The 17,103-nt window shown below is 37.1% G+C and overlaps 1 protein-coding gene across 2 annotated transcripts in view; it reads left to right on the top strand.

Moving 5' to 3' along the window:
• ZFAT (zinc finger and AT-hook domain containing) overlaps positions 1–17,103 on the top strand; it is a 76,147-nt gene that overhangs the window by 39,273 nt on the left and 19,771 nt on the right. For both annotated transcript variants that reach the window (XM_041479410.1, XM_041479411.1), the window contains exons 8-12: positions 4,158–4,245; positions 8,030–8,179; positions 10,025–10,198; positions 13,358–13,446; positions 15,900–16,038. In XM_041479410.1, coding sequence (XP_041335344.1) covers positions 4,158–4,245; positions 8,030–8,179; positions 10,025–10,198; positions 13,358–13,446; positions 15,900–16,038 — 640 coding nt within the window. The remainder of the gene's footprint in view (positions 1–4,157; positions 4,246–8,029; positions 8,180–10,024; positions 10,199–13,357; positions 13,447–15,899; positions 16,039–17,103) is intronic.

The following is a 17,103-nucleotide window of genomic DNA, read 5'->3' as shown; positions in this document are numbered from 1 at the left end:
ATTTTCACATTTCACTGTTCTGGCTCTGTTGCCCCTGTCTCTGGAGCAGTGCTGCTGTGCAGTCAATAATGCAAGGTGCTACAAAGGGAAGCAGTTAACAAAAACATCTCTGATCTAATGATCGGGCACTCAGTTGGAAAGCAGCTTTTGCTCTTAGTCTTCACTTCTATAATGAATGTCAGCTTGGCTTTTTTTTTACTAATGTTATTTCACAAAAAAATGCTTAAGTACTGTATGCAAGTGCTTGTCATTTTGTGAGCTGAGTTCTGCTTCTTGCCAGACTTCACAAAAATCTGTCTAAACATCTGCACATTCTTCTGTAGCCTCCTTCACATGTGTGCACAGCTGTCTCCTAGGCTCATCACATCCTTTTAGCTGAGTTGCATTTTAATGCAGGAATCTTTTGGGAAAATTTTTATTTGAACATCATGACAACTGTGGTAAAGATTTCTGGAGGTCTTCACTCCTCAGAAGTGTAACTTGGAGGTCTAATTCTAATCCCATGGATGTTAGAAATTAAATTTCTGTTGATCTGGATAAATGTGGGAGCAGACTTCAGCCTATTCCTCTACAAAAGTATGCAATCAAATGTTCTGTTAATTGAGTTGTGGGAACTTTTCCTGGAAATGTTCTGTGAGTGCCAATATTTAGTAGAAGGTTTTAATTTTTATTTTTGTGACTGTATATTTGTATACCTACCCCTTGAATTATCTTGAAACACATGCCTCAGAGAAATAAAATTCTCTTCAGAGCACTATAAATGGATAATGCAATATAGCTGATGCTCTCTTAGCACGATCTTAATTCATTTATATAAAGAGAAATGCATTGTGATTATTATGTAAGTGGCCTTATTTAATAAAGAAATAGTATAAACAAGAAAATTTGTGATAGTATTAGCCTAATTTATTTTCACTATGTTTAAGAATACTTACATACCTAATTAAATTCCTGTTTTATGGAATGTAAACAACACTTTCAGTCAAAAACTACCTTTATTTAGGAATTATTTAAGTTTTTTATATTTTCTCAAATTGGCTAATAGGGGTGTTGAGCAGATATCAGGCAGTGATTGCCTTTGAAATTTAAATAGCTGATTGGACTTTGCAGCTGGTCTCTACAAAGGTAGATGCAGTTCTCTCCATGCTTTGCTTCTGTTCATGCCCTTCAAAAAAACCTTCAAAGGCATTTAAAAGGCAGGTATTTCAATAAGGCATAGGAAAAATAACTTTCATTCTTACCAGAGGAGAACTTACTTGCTGAGAATGTGGTTCAGGTATTTCTGCAACCTCAGCCTTCAAAGGGTTTCTGTGATCACCTACAGCCAGGGCACCTGAAGAGCTGGAGCTGCGGAGCAGGGAAGCTTCTCTGGGGCTCTGTGTTGTGGTCTGCGTGCTCTGAAATACTTCATTTGCAACAGGGGATCTTTAAGGGCTGTTTTGAGAGTGATGGGATTGCACTGAAGGACTCACACAAACTCTCAGGGCAGCTACAGAAGGACACTTAAGCATTCCAAGCTGACAGCATAAGCTCCAGTACTCTGGCACTGGCCTGGATATTCAGCAAGGAAAGGTTTGGCTTCAGCTGGGCACTCTCTGTGAGAAACTGGAGCCACGCTTTGAAGGGACTCAGTGCTCCTAGGCATGCTCTGTTGCACTGCAGAAGATAACCCTTTTGAAGATCACTTCTGCAGAACTTGGTGTAGATAACTTTCTAACAGTTTGAAAAAAGCCGTTGGCATTATTTCATTATTGAAGAATTTTGTTACCATCATCTTGTGGAAAGATGAGTTCTCAGTACCCATCCATTCATGTTGCTCTGTAGTTCTTGATGCATTTACTGATTATTTTAATTTTTCCTCTAAGATATAGGCTTATAGTCTTGCCTTCCTCAATAATATTAATAAGAATGTGAAGTTGTTACAGTTAACAGCACTTCAGCTGAAGTAGTGTGTATGTAGTGGAGTGTTGAATTTTTATTTTCTTATTTAACATTTGTCTCAATGTTCTGGTTACACTGAGAAATACTTAATTTAGCGAGTATTATAGACCAGTAACACCCAACTGTTCATTAAAAGTATACTATTTTTTTTCCTTTATTTATTGTATATTTTGAAATCAGATACATAGCAAGTTTGAAGAACAGACTGAGATCTGTCAACACATTTCAGCTCAAGAGGCCCTAAACGATTTTGTGCTGTTTTTCTTATATGTGCCAAATTATGAATGTGATCATGCAACTACATCTTTGAAAAGGTGTAAACATAGCTATGGAGTTTTGTTATGATTAATCTACCAACCTTTATTGGAGTAACATGTTCAGGTAGAAATCCAAAATCATCAGTAGCCCATTTAGGTTATATCATTTGAAAGACCATGATTCCACAAACTAACAGGTCTTTTTCAAGGTTTTGTCAGCTTTGTAGGCTCCTTGGATCTCTTCCAAAACTCAGCTAGTATTTTCTGATGTTTCTTTTTTTCCCTTAAGATTCTTAGGGCTTAAAATGATGACAGCCCCAACTCCATCACAGCAAGGTACAGCCCTCAGGCTGGTAATCCTTGTGTAGCTGCCATCCATCCCCAGCCCCTGGTGCAGGTTTTCTCACAGGAGCTGTCAGCTCAGGCAGAATTCTCCTTCTGCCACTGCCATATTAATGGCAGCAAGAGCTCCATATCCTACAGTCGTGGGAGTGTTTATTGCTATTTCAGCCCAAAGTGTTCTAGGGCTACTGCTGATTTTAACTTGTAGGTACTTCAACACAGGGATTTGTTTCTCAGAGGTACATGAGACTGACTGCAAATGCTGCATCATATTCCAAAACCTGTCTGCCATGAAAACCCATCAATTTTTGCTTTCCTTTCAAGAGAGGTGTCCATTTACAGCTGTACAACTGCAGCATTTGGACAATAATGACCTCTTTGTACAGTCCTTCTTGCTATTCAAAGATGCTCTTTGGTCAAAGGTCAGACACTGGTAGAGTCCAGCACCCTTAGCCTCCTGTGATCTCCAGATTTCTCCTTCATAACACAAGGTCTGTCCCATTTTGATCAATAATCTTCCTTCCACACTCTTCAGGAAGTATTTCTGTCCTGGAATAAGTAGTGAAGTGTCTGTTCTGTGCCTTCAGCTCACCTTTTCAGAGATCTCTGGTTGGTGGGCAGCTGCACCTCTCCAACCAAGTACTGTGTTACCTGGGCACCTGCCCAGCTGTCAGGACTAACTAGACTCCCTCCATCTGTGGTTTTGATAATCCACTCATAAATTAATCTACTCAGTGCAGAGGTGACTATGACCCACTCATTTGATTGAGTGTCCAGTGCCAGCAGGTACTTCTGGAAAGATCAGTCTCTCCAATTTATATTGTGACTGTCAAGGTTTAATTTAAAGTGTAATGGAGAAAATTCCTACATTTTTAGGAGTTAGATGGATTTGTAAAAACAGGAAAATTACAATTAGACTAAAAGTACACATAGGAAGAGATAACATCGAAACTCTCCAGTTGAACTTGATTGATAGTGTTAAATCTGTTTAACTATAACATCAGTGACACTGAAAAAATCCACAGTAGTCTTTAAATCAAAATACTAGAATAAGACTTTATCGGTAATACATAAAATGCTGAACATTTATAAAATAGCTGGAAATGTAGACACTGAATGTCTAGTTCATTACTGAAGTAATGGCATCTGTCATTGTTAGCTCTGCTGCTCAATTTCAGGACATTTTATAAATCCACATAGTGGTGGTTGTCTACAGAAGGGTAAGATCTGATCCTGGTTTCTGAAGGGTGGACTTGTGACAAAAAAGAAGAAAAAGCCCTAAATATTACTGCTTACATCAAATACATTTTCTTCTGTTATGTGACTTGATCTTTTGACTTTTGATTTTCTACAGAGTCAGTCAGAAGATAATGCTTACATTTATTGTGCATATTCTCATCTGCCGTAACTTGGAGCCCTGTATTCATGAGGATTAATGATGTGCTTAGAGTCTTTTAATATTTCTCCTTCACTTACTTCACTATAAATACATTCATTTTTTTCCTTAAAAACCGAATCTTGAATTATAACTTTGTTGAGAACCATGTATTACTGAATAATGACTATAGTGATTATACCAGTAGACTGAAAATGCAATCTCTTTCTTTGTCACTTAAGGATAAAAAGAGTTATTCCTGTCCTGTGTGTGAGAAGTCATTTTCTGAAGATCGACTTATAAAATCTCACATCAAGACAAATCACCCTGGTAAGAAAAAAATCAAGAAAGATTTTTCAGTCTGTTGCAATAAATGGATAAGGGTTTAGAATGAGCAGTGTAATGTGATAATATTTCTAAGAAAGAGAAGAGTCTATTTCTAATTCAACTGGTTTAGAGTTAGAATTGTGTTGGTTTTGCAGATGTTAGAATTTAGAGTGAAAAGTGTTCCTGTATGAGCATGTGTGTTGTGGAATATGTCAGATAATTGTGCTAAGAAATCTGTCTTCATCTGGCAAAGGGTGAATTCAAATTAAGCACTGGAATTTTGGGATCAGGCATACAGGCATCCTGTAGCAGCCCAGGAGAAGTAAAATTCCCACTGGCCTTACAAGAACTGCCAGGAATGTGTTCAGGGCTCACGATTTGCCTGCAGGTGCCTGATGGGAATGCAGAGCTGGCCCTGTGCATGCCCAGGTCCCGTGGGCTGGGCTGGACCCCCAGGGCCAGCTGGAGTCTGCAGCAGGGCTCCTGCTAGAACCAGCTGGGATGTGGTGTGGCCACTAGTAATGGAGCTGGCAAGCCTGGCTGGGTTCAGCAAACTGCTCCAAATTCTGTTTATACCTTGCATTCTGGTGCCCTGATTTATCAGCGCAAGTACAAGATAACATGAATATGGTGAGGCAGTGTGCTGTGCCTGAGTAAAAAATCCTTTCTCAGATTTTGGGAATTCAATGCCAGAATGCTGATGGGGGGACTGATTTAAACCCCACTGATGTGAACTCAGCAGAGCCACACTGGCCTGTCCCTAATTTCCTGCTTCTCAGGATCTGTGTTACATTGGATAGAAAGCCCTGCTTCTCCTGCAGAGGAGTGAGAGGTGACACTTGCATTAATTCATCTACAGTGCTCCTTATCACCTGACATAATTGGATACAAGGAAGGAAAACACTGATCATGCTCAGACTGAGTCTAAGGGAAAAAATCCAATTAAAATGATGTAACTTTCCTTGCATAGCATAATAGGTAAAGTAGTAGTTCACCTTCCTACTGCCACTAGATAGTGCTAGACCCGTGTTTTAAACAATTTCCTTCACTTTAATTTCGTCCTTAACTCCCACTTCAGCTCTTTAGTTACTAAACCTCTTTGTTTGCAGAGCACTCCAGAGCAGTGTGGTTGGAGGGCTTGTCGTACGTCAGAGGACATGTCTGATGCAGGAAATTGAGATGAGAAAAGGCTTCTGAACTGTACTGTAGTCAGGAGGTATAACTCCAGTAAGCATAGAAATTGAATCTCAAGAACTGTGCCTTTAAAGCCTTTGTGCTGCCTCAGGCAGGGAGCATAGGAGACTTCCCTAAATAACAGGACCTGAGAACTGGCAGGACAATGATGTTCTGTGACCTTACATGTTGTCATTAGCCTGTACTGGTCCGTTGGCTGCTGAATGATCTGTGTGTGCTATGTCTGAGGTCCAGAAGTATCAGTTAATTCTGGAGCCCTGAAGTACTAAACTCATGGATTTAAATACTCCTGAACAATCATTTGGTATCTAAATCCCTCTAAAAAAAGTACAGTGTAATTTTTATTTTTTTTTTAATTCAAGTGGGTCTTTTAAACTCTTACAGTAGAAGTAAGGTTTAAAAGGAAAATCTGCACTATTATTTTGTGTTTTCATTTTTCATTCTTGTATCATGGGCGAATAAAGCTTAAAGGCAGAATAGCAGATTTATTAGATGTATCTCTGTGGCACTAAAGAAATACTACATCTAAGATATGCCTATGCAACAGTTATGCAACCACTCTCTTTTAATATATGGGGGAGAATTCATGCACAAATCTGTTTTATTTCTGTGGATTTTCTCCTTGTAATCATGAAGAAATTCTTTATTTGTACACCACACTTAATTGCAAGCCATATAAATGTGAGGGGTCTGATGGTATAAGCTATTAAATACTGCAGTGGCATGAGTGCAGTGGTTTTCAGAAATATAAATTAAAATAAATGAAGATTAAAGGAAAGACAGGTACTGTTTAAGAGGAATTGAATTTTAAAACGACATATCAAAAATTAATTTAAACTGAAATGCTTTCATATTTATCATTAAACTGTTCTAGGAGTCCCCCTCTCCTTCCTTTCTTAGCATGTCCTGCTCCCTTGTCTCTTCTGTTTCATCAAGTATAAAATATGAAATTAAAAAGTAGTCCTTCCTCTTCTGTATTTGTTGAATTTTGGTCCCATGAAGGCAGTGAGACAAAAATCTCCATAGATTTTGGCAGAGCAGTATTTCAGACCAAAGAGATAAGAGAGCTTGGCTTTATTGCCCAATGATTTTTGTACTCAGCAGTGAAGGGGGAGTCTTGGGTTCTGGTCCCAGCTCTCAGAATTATCTGCCTTTCATCCACTGTCTGATTTAAAATATTTCTTAATAGTTCTGAGGCATGAGAGGCATCAGCTTCCATAGCTCCCCACTGGGCAGACATCCTAGCCTGCAGTCATGAATGAAGGATCTAAGCCATGAAAGGCAGAGTGAGGGTTCAGACTTATGGCTGTATTTTTCATTTTTTGGTACCTTAGAACTTATCTCTGCTCAGTTCATGGGCTTTTATAGTTCCTTTTGAGGTTATTTTCCCTGTGCATATGAGCTCAGGCCGGATTTTTGTGATTCCATTCTGGGACCGATCATCAGGAGACAAGGTGATTTTTGGTAGAAATTGAAGTTTAGACAGGAACTTTCAAATTTATAAGATTTGGGACATAATATGTCACCAACTTTTGTGTCTTAAGGTTTAGATTGCATGAGTGTTGTACTTTCATTAAGTCAGGAGATAGCATTTCATTCATCTGACGTGCACTGAGCAATTTGATTTATTTTTAAAAGCATCTGGCAGTGTTTTCATTATGTGTCTGGGCCACTTTAATTTAAACTTCATTATTTTGAACTTTTTCACTGTGACAACCAAAACATTATCTCATATGAATGAAATACACAGAATTGAGTGGGTCTAGCTTGAATAAGAAAGACCAGGAGAGGAATCTTAATTGCTGTCTTCAGCAAGCTAATTAAAAAGAAGACAGAGGGAGATTTTTCTTGGAGCTGTACAGTGAAGGGATGTCAGTTGAAACAAGAAGATTCTGACTAGAACTAGGAAAACAGTTGTGACTGTAAAGATGGTTAAACACTGCAACGGGCCAAGAGAGGCTATAGAATCTGCATCCTTGGATATGCTCAGGACAGGACGGGATATGACCCCGAGAACTCGATGTAACTTTGAAAATGGAGCTGTAGAGTTGACTGTGTTTGGAGTAGGTGACCTTAGAGGTCCCTTCCAGTCACATTTATTCCATGAGCCTGGCTTTCCCATTAAAGTGCCTGATTGTCAGAATTCTGACCATTGTAGCTGTGACTGAAGTGAATTGTCTTCAGATCCTTGACATCTGGAAATCTGGGGTGAAATAGTGAATGAAGCTTTTGAAAATAATGATGAAAAAATTGCCAATTTAGCTTATGGGGAAGGGTCACAGTAATAAAATGATCTTTTGTGCCAGTGGCCCAACCAAGTTTTTTTATATTTAAAATATTACTTTTTTTTTTTTTTTAAACAGGCAGTGAGGACAGTGAGTTCAGAGATCAGGAGAGAAAGGACAGAGCATCCTAGAAGGCCTAAAGGAAAAAAGGTCCTTGTGCTCTTTGCTCAAGTCAGTTTTGAGTGGGAGTAGGGGAAGTACAACTTTTTAAAAGTTGGACTGAATCAGGATCTAGCTCTTCAACATTACTTACAAAATAAATTCCCTCATGTCCTTCTGGTTCTTACTACCTTTTGCATTTCTCTCAGAGGTTTCAATGACTACTATTTCTGAGATTCTTGGCAGAAGAGTTCAGCTGAAAGGACTTATTGGAAAACGAGCTGTGAAATGTCCCCACTGTGATTTTTATTTTATGAAGAATGGATCAGACCTTCAACGTCATATTTGGGCCCATGAAGGTAAAACTGGTTTTAAGTTTTTGGGCATATAATTAGTCTCATATTCCCCTGAAGCTTTGCTGACATAAAAAAACAGATTTCAATTTATTTCTATACTCGAATGTAAAACTTTAAGCTACATTGGAGGTTAATTAATCAGTTTAATGGATTCTGGATCACATATGGAACTTCACACACAGAGCATGAACAGACAGTTTAAATGTTCTTTAAAAATTAATAAAATTCTGAAGCAATTTTTTTTCCGAAACACATTCATAAACATCTATAAAGTATTCTGTGTGAGTAAGGAGGAGTGAATTAAATACATGCTCAGTATTTTGAAACAAGTAATTTCTGTATCTTCTTAGGAGTCTCTGCTGCTCCTTTTACATTTGTCCAAAAATCCTTGGTCTGGAAATCCGTTGGTAAACCAATTGAAATCCCGTTGCTTTGATGTATACATAAAATTCTGTGAATATTTTAATTAAATCCTGCAGAGCATGGCAGCTAGCTGCCACAGACACAGACAGTGATCAAAATCTCCTAAGATAATACTCATCATATTTATGACTTTTTTTTAGGGAGAAATTCTAGTAATAGGCAACAGATGGGTAAAAAATGCCTTGAATTTAAAATCTTTAGACAGTAATATCATGGGTCTACCCCTCTGTGTATTTTTATAAAAGGTTGAAGACAGCTTACATGCTCTTTAGCCACATTAGTAATCTATGGAACAGATTGCCTGTGATTTTAGGTTCTTTAGCCATCCCTCTGCATAAAGGGGATAATGGGATTTGGAGCTCTGAAACTGGTATCTTGTTTCCAAAGTGTTCCCATATAGGTAGCTCAGCATATTTGTGTGAGTGCTCTAACTCTGAGCTTTCCTGCCTGTGTAGCAGAGCAGGGTCCTCTCCAGTGGCCTTTCCTCCTTTAAGGAGTTTAGGTAAGGCAGAAGGTAGGTTAGAGAAATTCCTTATGTATTCCATAGACAGAGTTCTTTTATTCTGACTGGAACTGGGAACCCATGTCATCTACCTGGCAGGAGAAAGAGGTGAATAGAAATTTCTTCCCGAATCAAAGTGTGCAATCAAGTCTGCATATAGCAGACTGTAATTCTTCATGCTTGTAAATCTAGTTTTAAGGTCACGAGTATCGATCTAAAATATGCAGACCCTCATGAAACTCTTGAACTACTCTGCCAGTTCAGATTTATTCAGCTTTTCTTTGAAGGATTTACTTTGTTCTTATAGACCTTCTGTTAGATGACCCACTGGGCATCTCTCTGTATGCTTTGGACAATTTGAGGGAAGTGAAGTTTTAAGTGCTTGAGTCTGCCTGAACCATTAGCAAATCTAACACTAATTAACCATAAAACACAGCTTGCACATTTAACTTCTGCTTTCATGTTAACTGCCTAATGAAGCAGTCCTCCTTACAACAGGTTTCCTCACTGTTGATTGTAGTAGACAGGGAATGGGAGTTCCTGAAGACTTCTAGAGGGAGACATGTACGCCACCAGCTCAGCATAAACATAGGCAGCCTGGATTTTACTTCTAAATGGAGGGTAGGCATAGCAAGGCCCAAATATCAGTATTTTCCTGGCCAAACTCAGTACCTGGCTTCAGTAGGCCAATATTCAGTTGTGAAAGAACTCCTCTTTTCTCTTAGCAAGTTAAGTGTTGCTATCATGAGCTCAGCATCATTTACACAGAAGCTGTGAATGAAATTTCTTATTTGTAGAGATCCAAATTCTGAAGTGTTTCTCTTTGTCCATGTTGCTCACATGATCTGAAATTTCTTTCAAGCAAATGTCCAGCCTGGAAAGGCACAGCCTGGTTGTTTCATGGTATATTATTTCATTTTTAGGTGTCAAACCCTTCAAATGTTCCCTCTGTGAGTACGCCACTCGCAGCAAGAGCAACTTGAAAGCTCACATGAATCGTCACAGCACGGAGAAAACCCACCTGTGTGATATGTGTGGGAAAAAGTTCAAATCAAAAGGCACTTTGAAGAGCCATAAACTCCTTCATACTGCTGATGGTAAGTGCATTAAATCTATTATCTATTTTAGGACGATAAATATTGGCTGTACCACAGGCCTTATTAAAAAGTGCTTTTTTCAGTTGAACACTTAAGTGTGATTTACAGATTTTGTTTATTCCCAGGAGACACCATTTGGGAATTCAAAACTTTGCAAAATTAATTTCTGTGAAAGACAGCTGTCTCTGAAATATTAGGTTTCTCTGAAATTCATGTTGGCTTTGTATGCCTTCCTTGTTCTAACAGAGAATTGTTTATTTCAACAGAAATTTGAAATTGCCAATAGTTCTGTCTCTTACTATTAAGTTAAGTCTCTCACTGTTTTATTCTGTGAAAATATTATTAGGATCCTAGTCAGCCAGTGGTAAACCTGGGCACTTACTCTCTACAGTCTCACACTCAGCACCTCATTTGCCCTGCAATTTTATCATTTTTGTGATGATAACTGAAAAAATCAAGATGCACATCCAGAGAAGTATCACATTTTGTATCAAAGTTGAGAGAACAACAGTACTTTATTATTCTGTGATTATCATATTGAAGTAATTGAATAATATTGAAGTAATAATCATAGTTAGCAGAATAAGTTCTACAGACCTTCATTATGACTTAGTAGCTTGATCTTTGCTATTCATGCAATTGTCTGAAACCTCATTCCACTTTTTATTGACCATTTCATTTACATTCTTTTTTTTTTTCAACTTGCATCTTCAGAGAAAGTACACAATGCTCTGTTATATTTTTAGAATATATTTGAAGTTTCTGTGTCGGAGATATTTTTGATGCTTATGTCTGTGTGTTCAAGTGGAAGAAACAACCCTTTTTACATCAATATGCTACATCTTACAGGAAGATTATTGTTATTGTTCTATTGCCAAAGTTACTGCAGAAATGCTATGTGTTGGTAAATCACTTGTTATTCAAAAAGTACTTTCCAGTATTTTGAAGTAACTTGATCAGTACCAAGTAGGTCTGGCATATGCATATAAGCTTCATATGTGAGAATCAAGATTTTACTTATCAAATGCAAACCTCAGCTGATTCCTTGCTAAGAGAAGGAGGCAAGCTGTTGTATGTGAATGAAAAGAATGATCAGTGTATAAAGAAAAATAAAAGGTCTCTTTCTATGGTCCTGTAAAAAAAAAATCACTTCATGGCATTTCATTTCAAAACCTTTCTGTTTTGTTTTCACCATCTGGCACAATCAAATAGGGAAATTCAGCAATGAAAGTTGAATTTGTTTTCACCTGTGTGTTAGTTAGATTTCTTGAACAAATCAATGTATGTGTAAGTCATTACTGCAATTCATCTGAGGCTGCTTTGAAATTTAGTGTTGTTAAAAACAGCACTGTAGTCGAGCAGGATCTAGCCATGTCTGGATTTGGTTTAAAAATGTGAAGTTAGCTTTAAACATTTAAATCCATGAGAGGAAATGTGTTCTTTTATAAGTTACTGCTAGGTCAGGCTGAAACCCTGGCTCTAGGGGCATTGTTATTACCAGGAGCCTTCTTTATCTGGCTTCAAACTCATCATCTTCTGGAATAACTCCAGTGACTTTTAATGGAAGGTGCACCAGCCCATCACAGGGCGATGTGGGTTGAAACAAGATGACCTTTAAGGTCCCTTCCAACCCACACCATTCCCTGACTCTGTGTTCGTTTTTGGCAAACCTCCATTTTTGACTGGTACAAATAAATCCAAGACTTAGGCTCTTTTGCCTTGCTTTTCACACTTCCTAAACTGTTCCAGGAAATTCCCAGTAGTAGAAGCAGGATCTCACTGTAGGTGGAGTCTTAAGTAATTTTCCTCACTAAGTCCACCCCATGCATTTCAAACTCTTGTGAAAAGAAGAGAACATTTGTCATCAGGAATGTGGTTTGTCAGGGGGCTTTCAGCCTTCTGAGTGACAGTTCCTATTTGCCCAGTGTCCCTTCCTGTAGTGACAGCACTGCAGAAATTCTTAGCAGCACACATCTAGTGTTCTTCAGTTATTTCACAAATAAGTGAATTTGAAAGCTGTTTCACTGTTTATGAGTCTTGTCTTCCTGACTTATGAATCCAAGCAATTTTTGTTCAAATATCAGAGCCCTGCAAGGTCAATTTAAGTCATGGAATATAAAGTAGTTTTGTGTCTGATTTATTCTTTTCCAGAAGACAGACTTCTCAAGAGTGACATGATAGAAAGCAATTCTGTAGTCCAGGGTCATTACTGCTTGTGGGTAGAAATACACCAGAAAGCCTGATTTTCATTATTTTATTTAGATACCAGAAGGCGCTTCTTAGCTGTGCTTTATAGAAACTTTCACACTTGATACAAAATGCTTTTACCTTTTTATTCAGCATCTGGAATGTAAAGAAACCCCAGCCCTCTTTGTGATAATACAGAACATTATCTATGTTCTGTATTATAACATTATTCTACTTCTACTTTACCTTTTGGTTCCTTTACTTTTGGAATAGTTTTTAGCATATCCTTATTCCACATCAGTCAAATACAATTTGCCAGCTGTGCACATTTAATTCAGAAATGAAGTCCTTCAGTATTTAATGCGCTTTGTAATTTGGCTGCAGGTAGCAGGACTGATAGAATCTTAGAGGCAAAATAAGGAGAAAGAGAGTGTGAAACCCAGAGAATAAAAGGAAGGAAATTGTGTTCATTTAAATCATAAGGGGAAAAATAAATTAGTGAGAGAGACTGCTTTGAGGGGAAAATGTATTTGAGTCATAGCAATTCAGTGCTTGGGACAGAAATAACTAAACCCATGTGAACACGATCAAACATCCGTGTTTTAAGGATTTCCAAGTGTGCTTTACAAATAGCAAAGTAGCTGTGCCTGCAGTTGTAAATAATGGATTTCCTTCTTCCATTTAGCGTGCACTATAACAATTCTTTTTCTTCTTTCCCAAATGACTATCCCAGGAGAATCCAGAGCACTTAATGCTTATAATTTAAAGACTGCACTTCAGCTTTTTTTCCTCCCTTATTCTGCTCTTAGCTGTATTGAACAAAAATTTTGCAGACCAAGTGCCAGACTTCTTGTATTGTTCATTGTTCATTCTTAGCATTTGGGAATTTATTGTTATGAGGAAATAGAATCAGTAGATTTCTGAACTTAAATAGAAAAAAAAAAAATATTCCATTTCCTATTCCCATTGCAGGAAAGCAGTTTAAATGCACAGTATGTGACTATACAGCTGCCCAGAAACCACAGCTCCTACGTCACATGGAACAACATGTCTCTTTCAAGGTAAGAAAACATATAAATCATGCTTAAAGTTATTAGGAAATACACAGAACTTTAGATAACAGTATAAAAACTGGCACATTTTCTTGTTTGATGACAATTAACAGTATATAAACATTTTAATATTTTGGAAATTTTGACCTTATATTCAGAAATTTTGACCTTCTATTATATTTTGATCTTATATTTTGACCTTTTGAAATAGGGTTATTTTGTTCATGACCAATTTGTAACTAGTAGTTTTTACTTGACAAAAATATCTGTATGTTGTAATATGAAACAAATTTATTGGGTTTGATTGTCAGTCCTTGAGTGAGTGAATGTAATATGTACCTTAAAATGTCCTAGGGAGGTATGAAAGCAAACCCCCTCTATCATTGTTCATTGCCCACATACATTTTCCCTGAAATTTGCCAGTCTCTTGTACTACAGATGAGTTCATATACTTGAAGAAAATTGAAGAGAATTAATTTTAAAACACTTACCTTAAAACATTTATCTGAAACATGCATTGGAAAGAGTTTTGAAAATTGTTAATGTTTATATGAAATATTTAGATTAGAGATACAGTTTATTTTAAAAAATGGTAGTATGTTTTCATTTCTAAATTTCACATTGGTTCTCAGTATGATGGGTCTTAATGTAATGTATTGTAAAATGTTATATTCAGTAAATAAGAATTGTACTGGTTCCTTTTCCAGAAAATACAGTATTTTTTATATAAGAAAATGTTCATTTTAATGTGAGACTTTGTCTTAACAGTGAACATATTTCTTTTTGAAAACATTATACTATTTTCATATGTAACATCTTTCATTATCTAACAGATCATTTTACTTCTATAAAGAGTACACTGCAGGCATTCTTAACAAGTACCATAAAACAGCAAGGCAAGCACTCTCTTCAACAATGGTTTAAGTATTGGAAGAGAAAAGAAATCATCTAAAGAGATTATACATTTTGAACAAATAATTTTTCTGACTTAAGTGTGTGGTTTTGCTCCAGACTTACATTTTTAAAAATTTTTTTTTTTTTGTAAATGTAAAGATATAATTTTCCTTTTTGATGGCTAAAGTGATGAATGTACTCACAGTGCAGTTCTTGAAATGCAGCTGGTTCTGACCTTGGGATCTGCCTACACATAAGTGTGGCAATTCAGGACATCGTCAAGAGAACTGAACACTGGATTAGATCAATCAGTGTTTGTTTAGAGAAGTTCAAAAAATGTTTACCTCTTTCTAGGACAGTTGTTCTCAGGCTTATCAGACTCAGAGAAATGTCACTATTTATGTGACCTAATGATCCTTTAATCCATCATATTTCCCAGCTCCATGAATTTGTAATCCTGCTATCCAATAGCAGGTAACATGCATGACTTGCACAAGTGAGTGCTGCGAGAGCACAGCAGTCTGTCTGGATTATTTTCTTTAAAAAATGACAGTTTTAGCAATAGAAAGAGAGTACCCATCTCTGAAATATTGAGTAGCTGAATTTTACAGTACCCTCTGAAGCATAAGGTTAAGGGAGTCTGAACATCACTTTTCTTCCTTATTTTTGCTGTGTGGAACCTGAAGGAAGATCATGAGCAATGAGCTTAGGAGAGTGTTCTAATCAATGTACCCTGACTGCAGACATTTCCCCGCTTTAAATTCAGCTCCTGGATGAACATTTTGGTACCAATCATTTTCTGCTGAGGAGCTTTAGGTGGGACTGCTGTGCATGAAACATTTTCCATCCTATTCTGAGGTATTTAACTTTTCCCTGAGGACTTCAGTCAACATCTGCATGCTTTTACAGGACCTAATGGTTGTGTCAAGCTCCCTATAGCTGTGACATATCTCAGTCAGAAAGTTATTACCAAAGCTTAACTTTAGGCTCAAATGTTTGTTTTCCTAATTTCTTTTTATTTAGGAATTTTTCTCTCTGTCAGTTGAAGAGAGACATGTTCTTAAAAAATTAATTAATTTAGTTACCAAAATCAGCTCACCAAATGGTCAGAGAAATGCAAATGCCAGGGAGAGGTGAAAGGAAAGCAAAAGAGGAAAATTAGATTGGCTGTACAATCATGTTGTACTTTTAGTTATTTTAGTTGTTCTGCTGCCCTTTTTCAGACCAAAGCTCACAGCAGCTGAGTTATTTCATAGTAAAGAGTCTCCACATGGTCCTGTTATCATCAATTATGAAAACACACAACTTACTGAAGTACAAAAACTGGGTAATAATCTTATAATAATCTTATATAGTGAGAATATTTGTTGTCTTGCGCATAATAAAAAGCACCAACTTTAGGTAATGTTTAGTTACAACTTCAATTTATTTTGAATTTTCGAGAGTTCCCTTGAAAGATGCCCGAGCCAGAAATAAACACGGTTTCTTGAAATCAAAACATTGCAGCTTAGACCAGTATCCTGAATAGGTGAGGAAATACAGTCCAACATTTTCCTTTTTGCTCCCAGCCCTTCCGCTGTGCACATTGCCACTATTCCTGCAATATATCTGGTTCCCTGAAGAGGCATTACAACAGGAAGCATCCCAATGAAGAGTATGTCAATGCAGGGTCTGGGGAGCCTGCAGCTGAAGCTCTTATCCAACAAGGTACATCTCCACCAAATAAGATTTGTTGATTTGTTTGGTTTGGTTTTTCTGAAGCAGACTTGGTGTGAAGCTAAACTTCTGTGCAGTGTGTCTTCTTCAGTTTGTTGGGTGCTATGTGATAAATAATAATTCCTTTTTAGTAATTTTGAAATGACCACCTTTTACCCTTCATTCAGTGTCCGTTGTTCTTGGTTTTTAAGGTTGTGGGAACCAAAGTTTTGTTTGACCTTGACTGTGCTATTTGTTATTGCATACATTTATCATTTACACTTGTCTCTTTTTGTAAGTCAAGTATCACTGCATGTTGAAATGAATGATAAATTTCTACCATTCTGCTGATAAATTTCTGTGACAATTCTGCAAGGTTGAACTTGAGGTAAGGTTGAGCAAACATAAGGAAAGAGACTGAAGAGCAAATGGCAGCAAATTATCCCCCCACTAGAAAAATCCAGGGAGAAAAGAGAGTACAGGTAAAACAGGTTAGGGATTGTTATGCTCAGAATGTTGTTTGTGTGCAAAGGAAGCACACCTTGTCTGTGTAACTAAGCCAAGAATTTATCAGTAGTATAACAGAAATCACAACAGTCTAATTCAGGATTAGTCTGACTCCCATAAGTAGCTTTGCTGTTACACACTGGATGGGTGAACCAAGATGATACAGTCAGGTACATTTATGGGTGCAAAGCTCCTTCAGTTCTAGTGCCTGGTGTCAGGAATACTGAGCAAGAAGAGGCGAAAGCCAGATTAAATATTAAATTGTGTGGAAAATATTTTAATTCTTGGTAAAATTAAGTTTCTGTCTTTGTTATTCATAGTTTTAGAAAGTGTTTTCCCTATTTTTTAATAGAAACTACCAACAGTTTCATCTTTTGGAATCTTCAGTTTCTGATTTTGTTGAAGAAGAATAGAGACCAAAATAATGCTGTTGTATTAGATAATGAATTAAATGTAATTCTTCTAAGGTAACATTATTTCTAAATGCTATTTCCAAATCATTAATCTAACACATAACATTTATCTATTGAAGGCATTAATCCATGTTAAAATACTGAAATCATGACACAG

This window comes from Pyrgilauda ruficollis, unplaced genomic scaffold (assembly GCF_017590135.1).
Source record: "Pyrgilauda ruficollis isolate IOZ18807 unplaced genomic scaffold, ASM1759013v1 scaffold48, whole genome shotgun sequence".
Taxonomy (NCBI): Eukaryota; Metazoa; Chordata; class Aves; order Passeriformes; family Passeridae; genus Pyrgilauda; species Pyrgilauda ruficollis.
The sequence above is the reverse complement of the archived record's forward strand: the minus strand, read 5'-3'. Positions and strand labels throughout refer to the sequence as shown.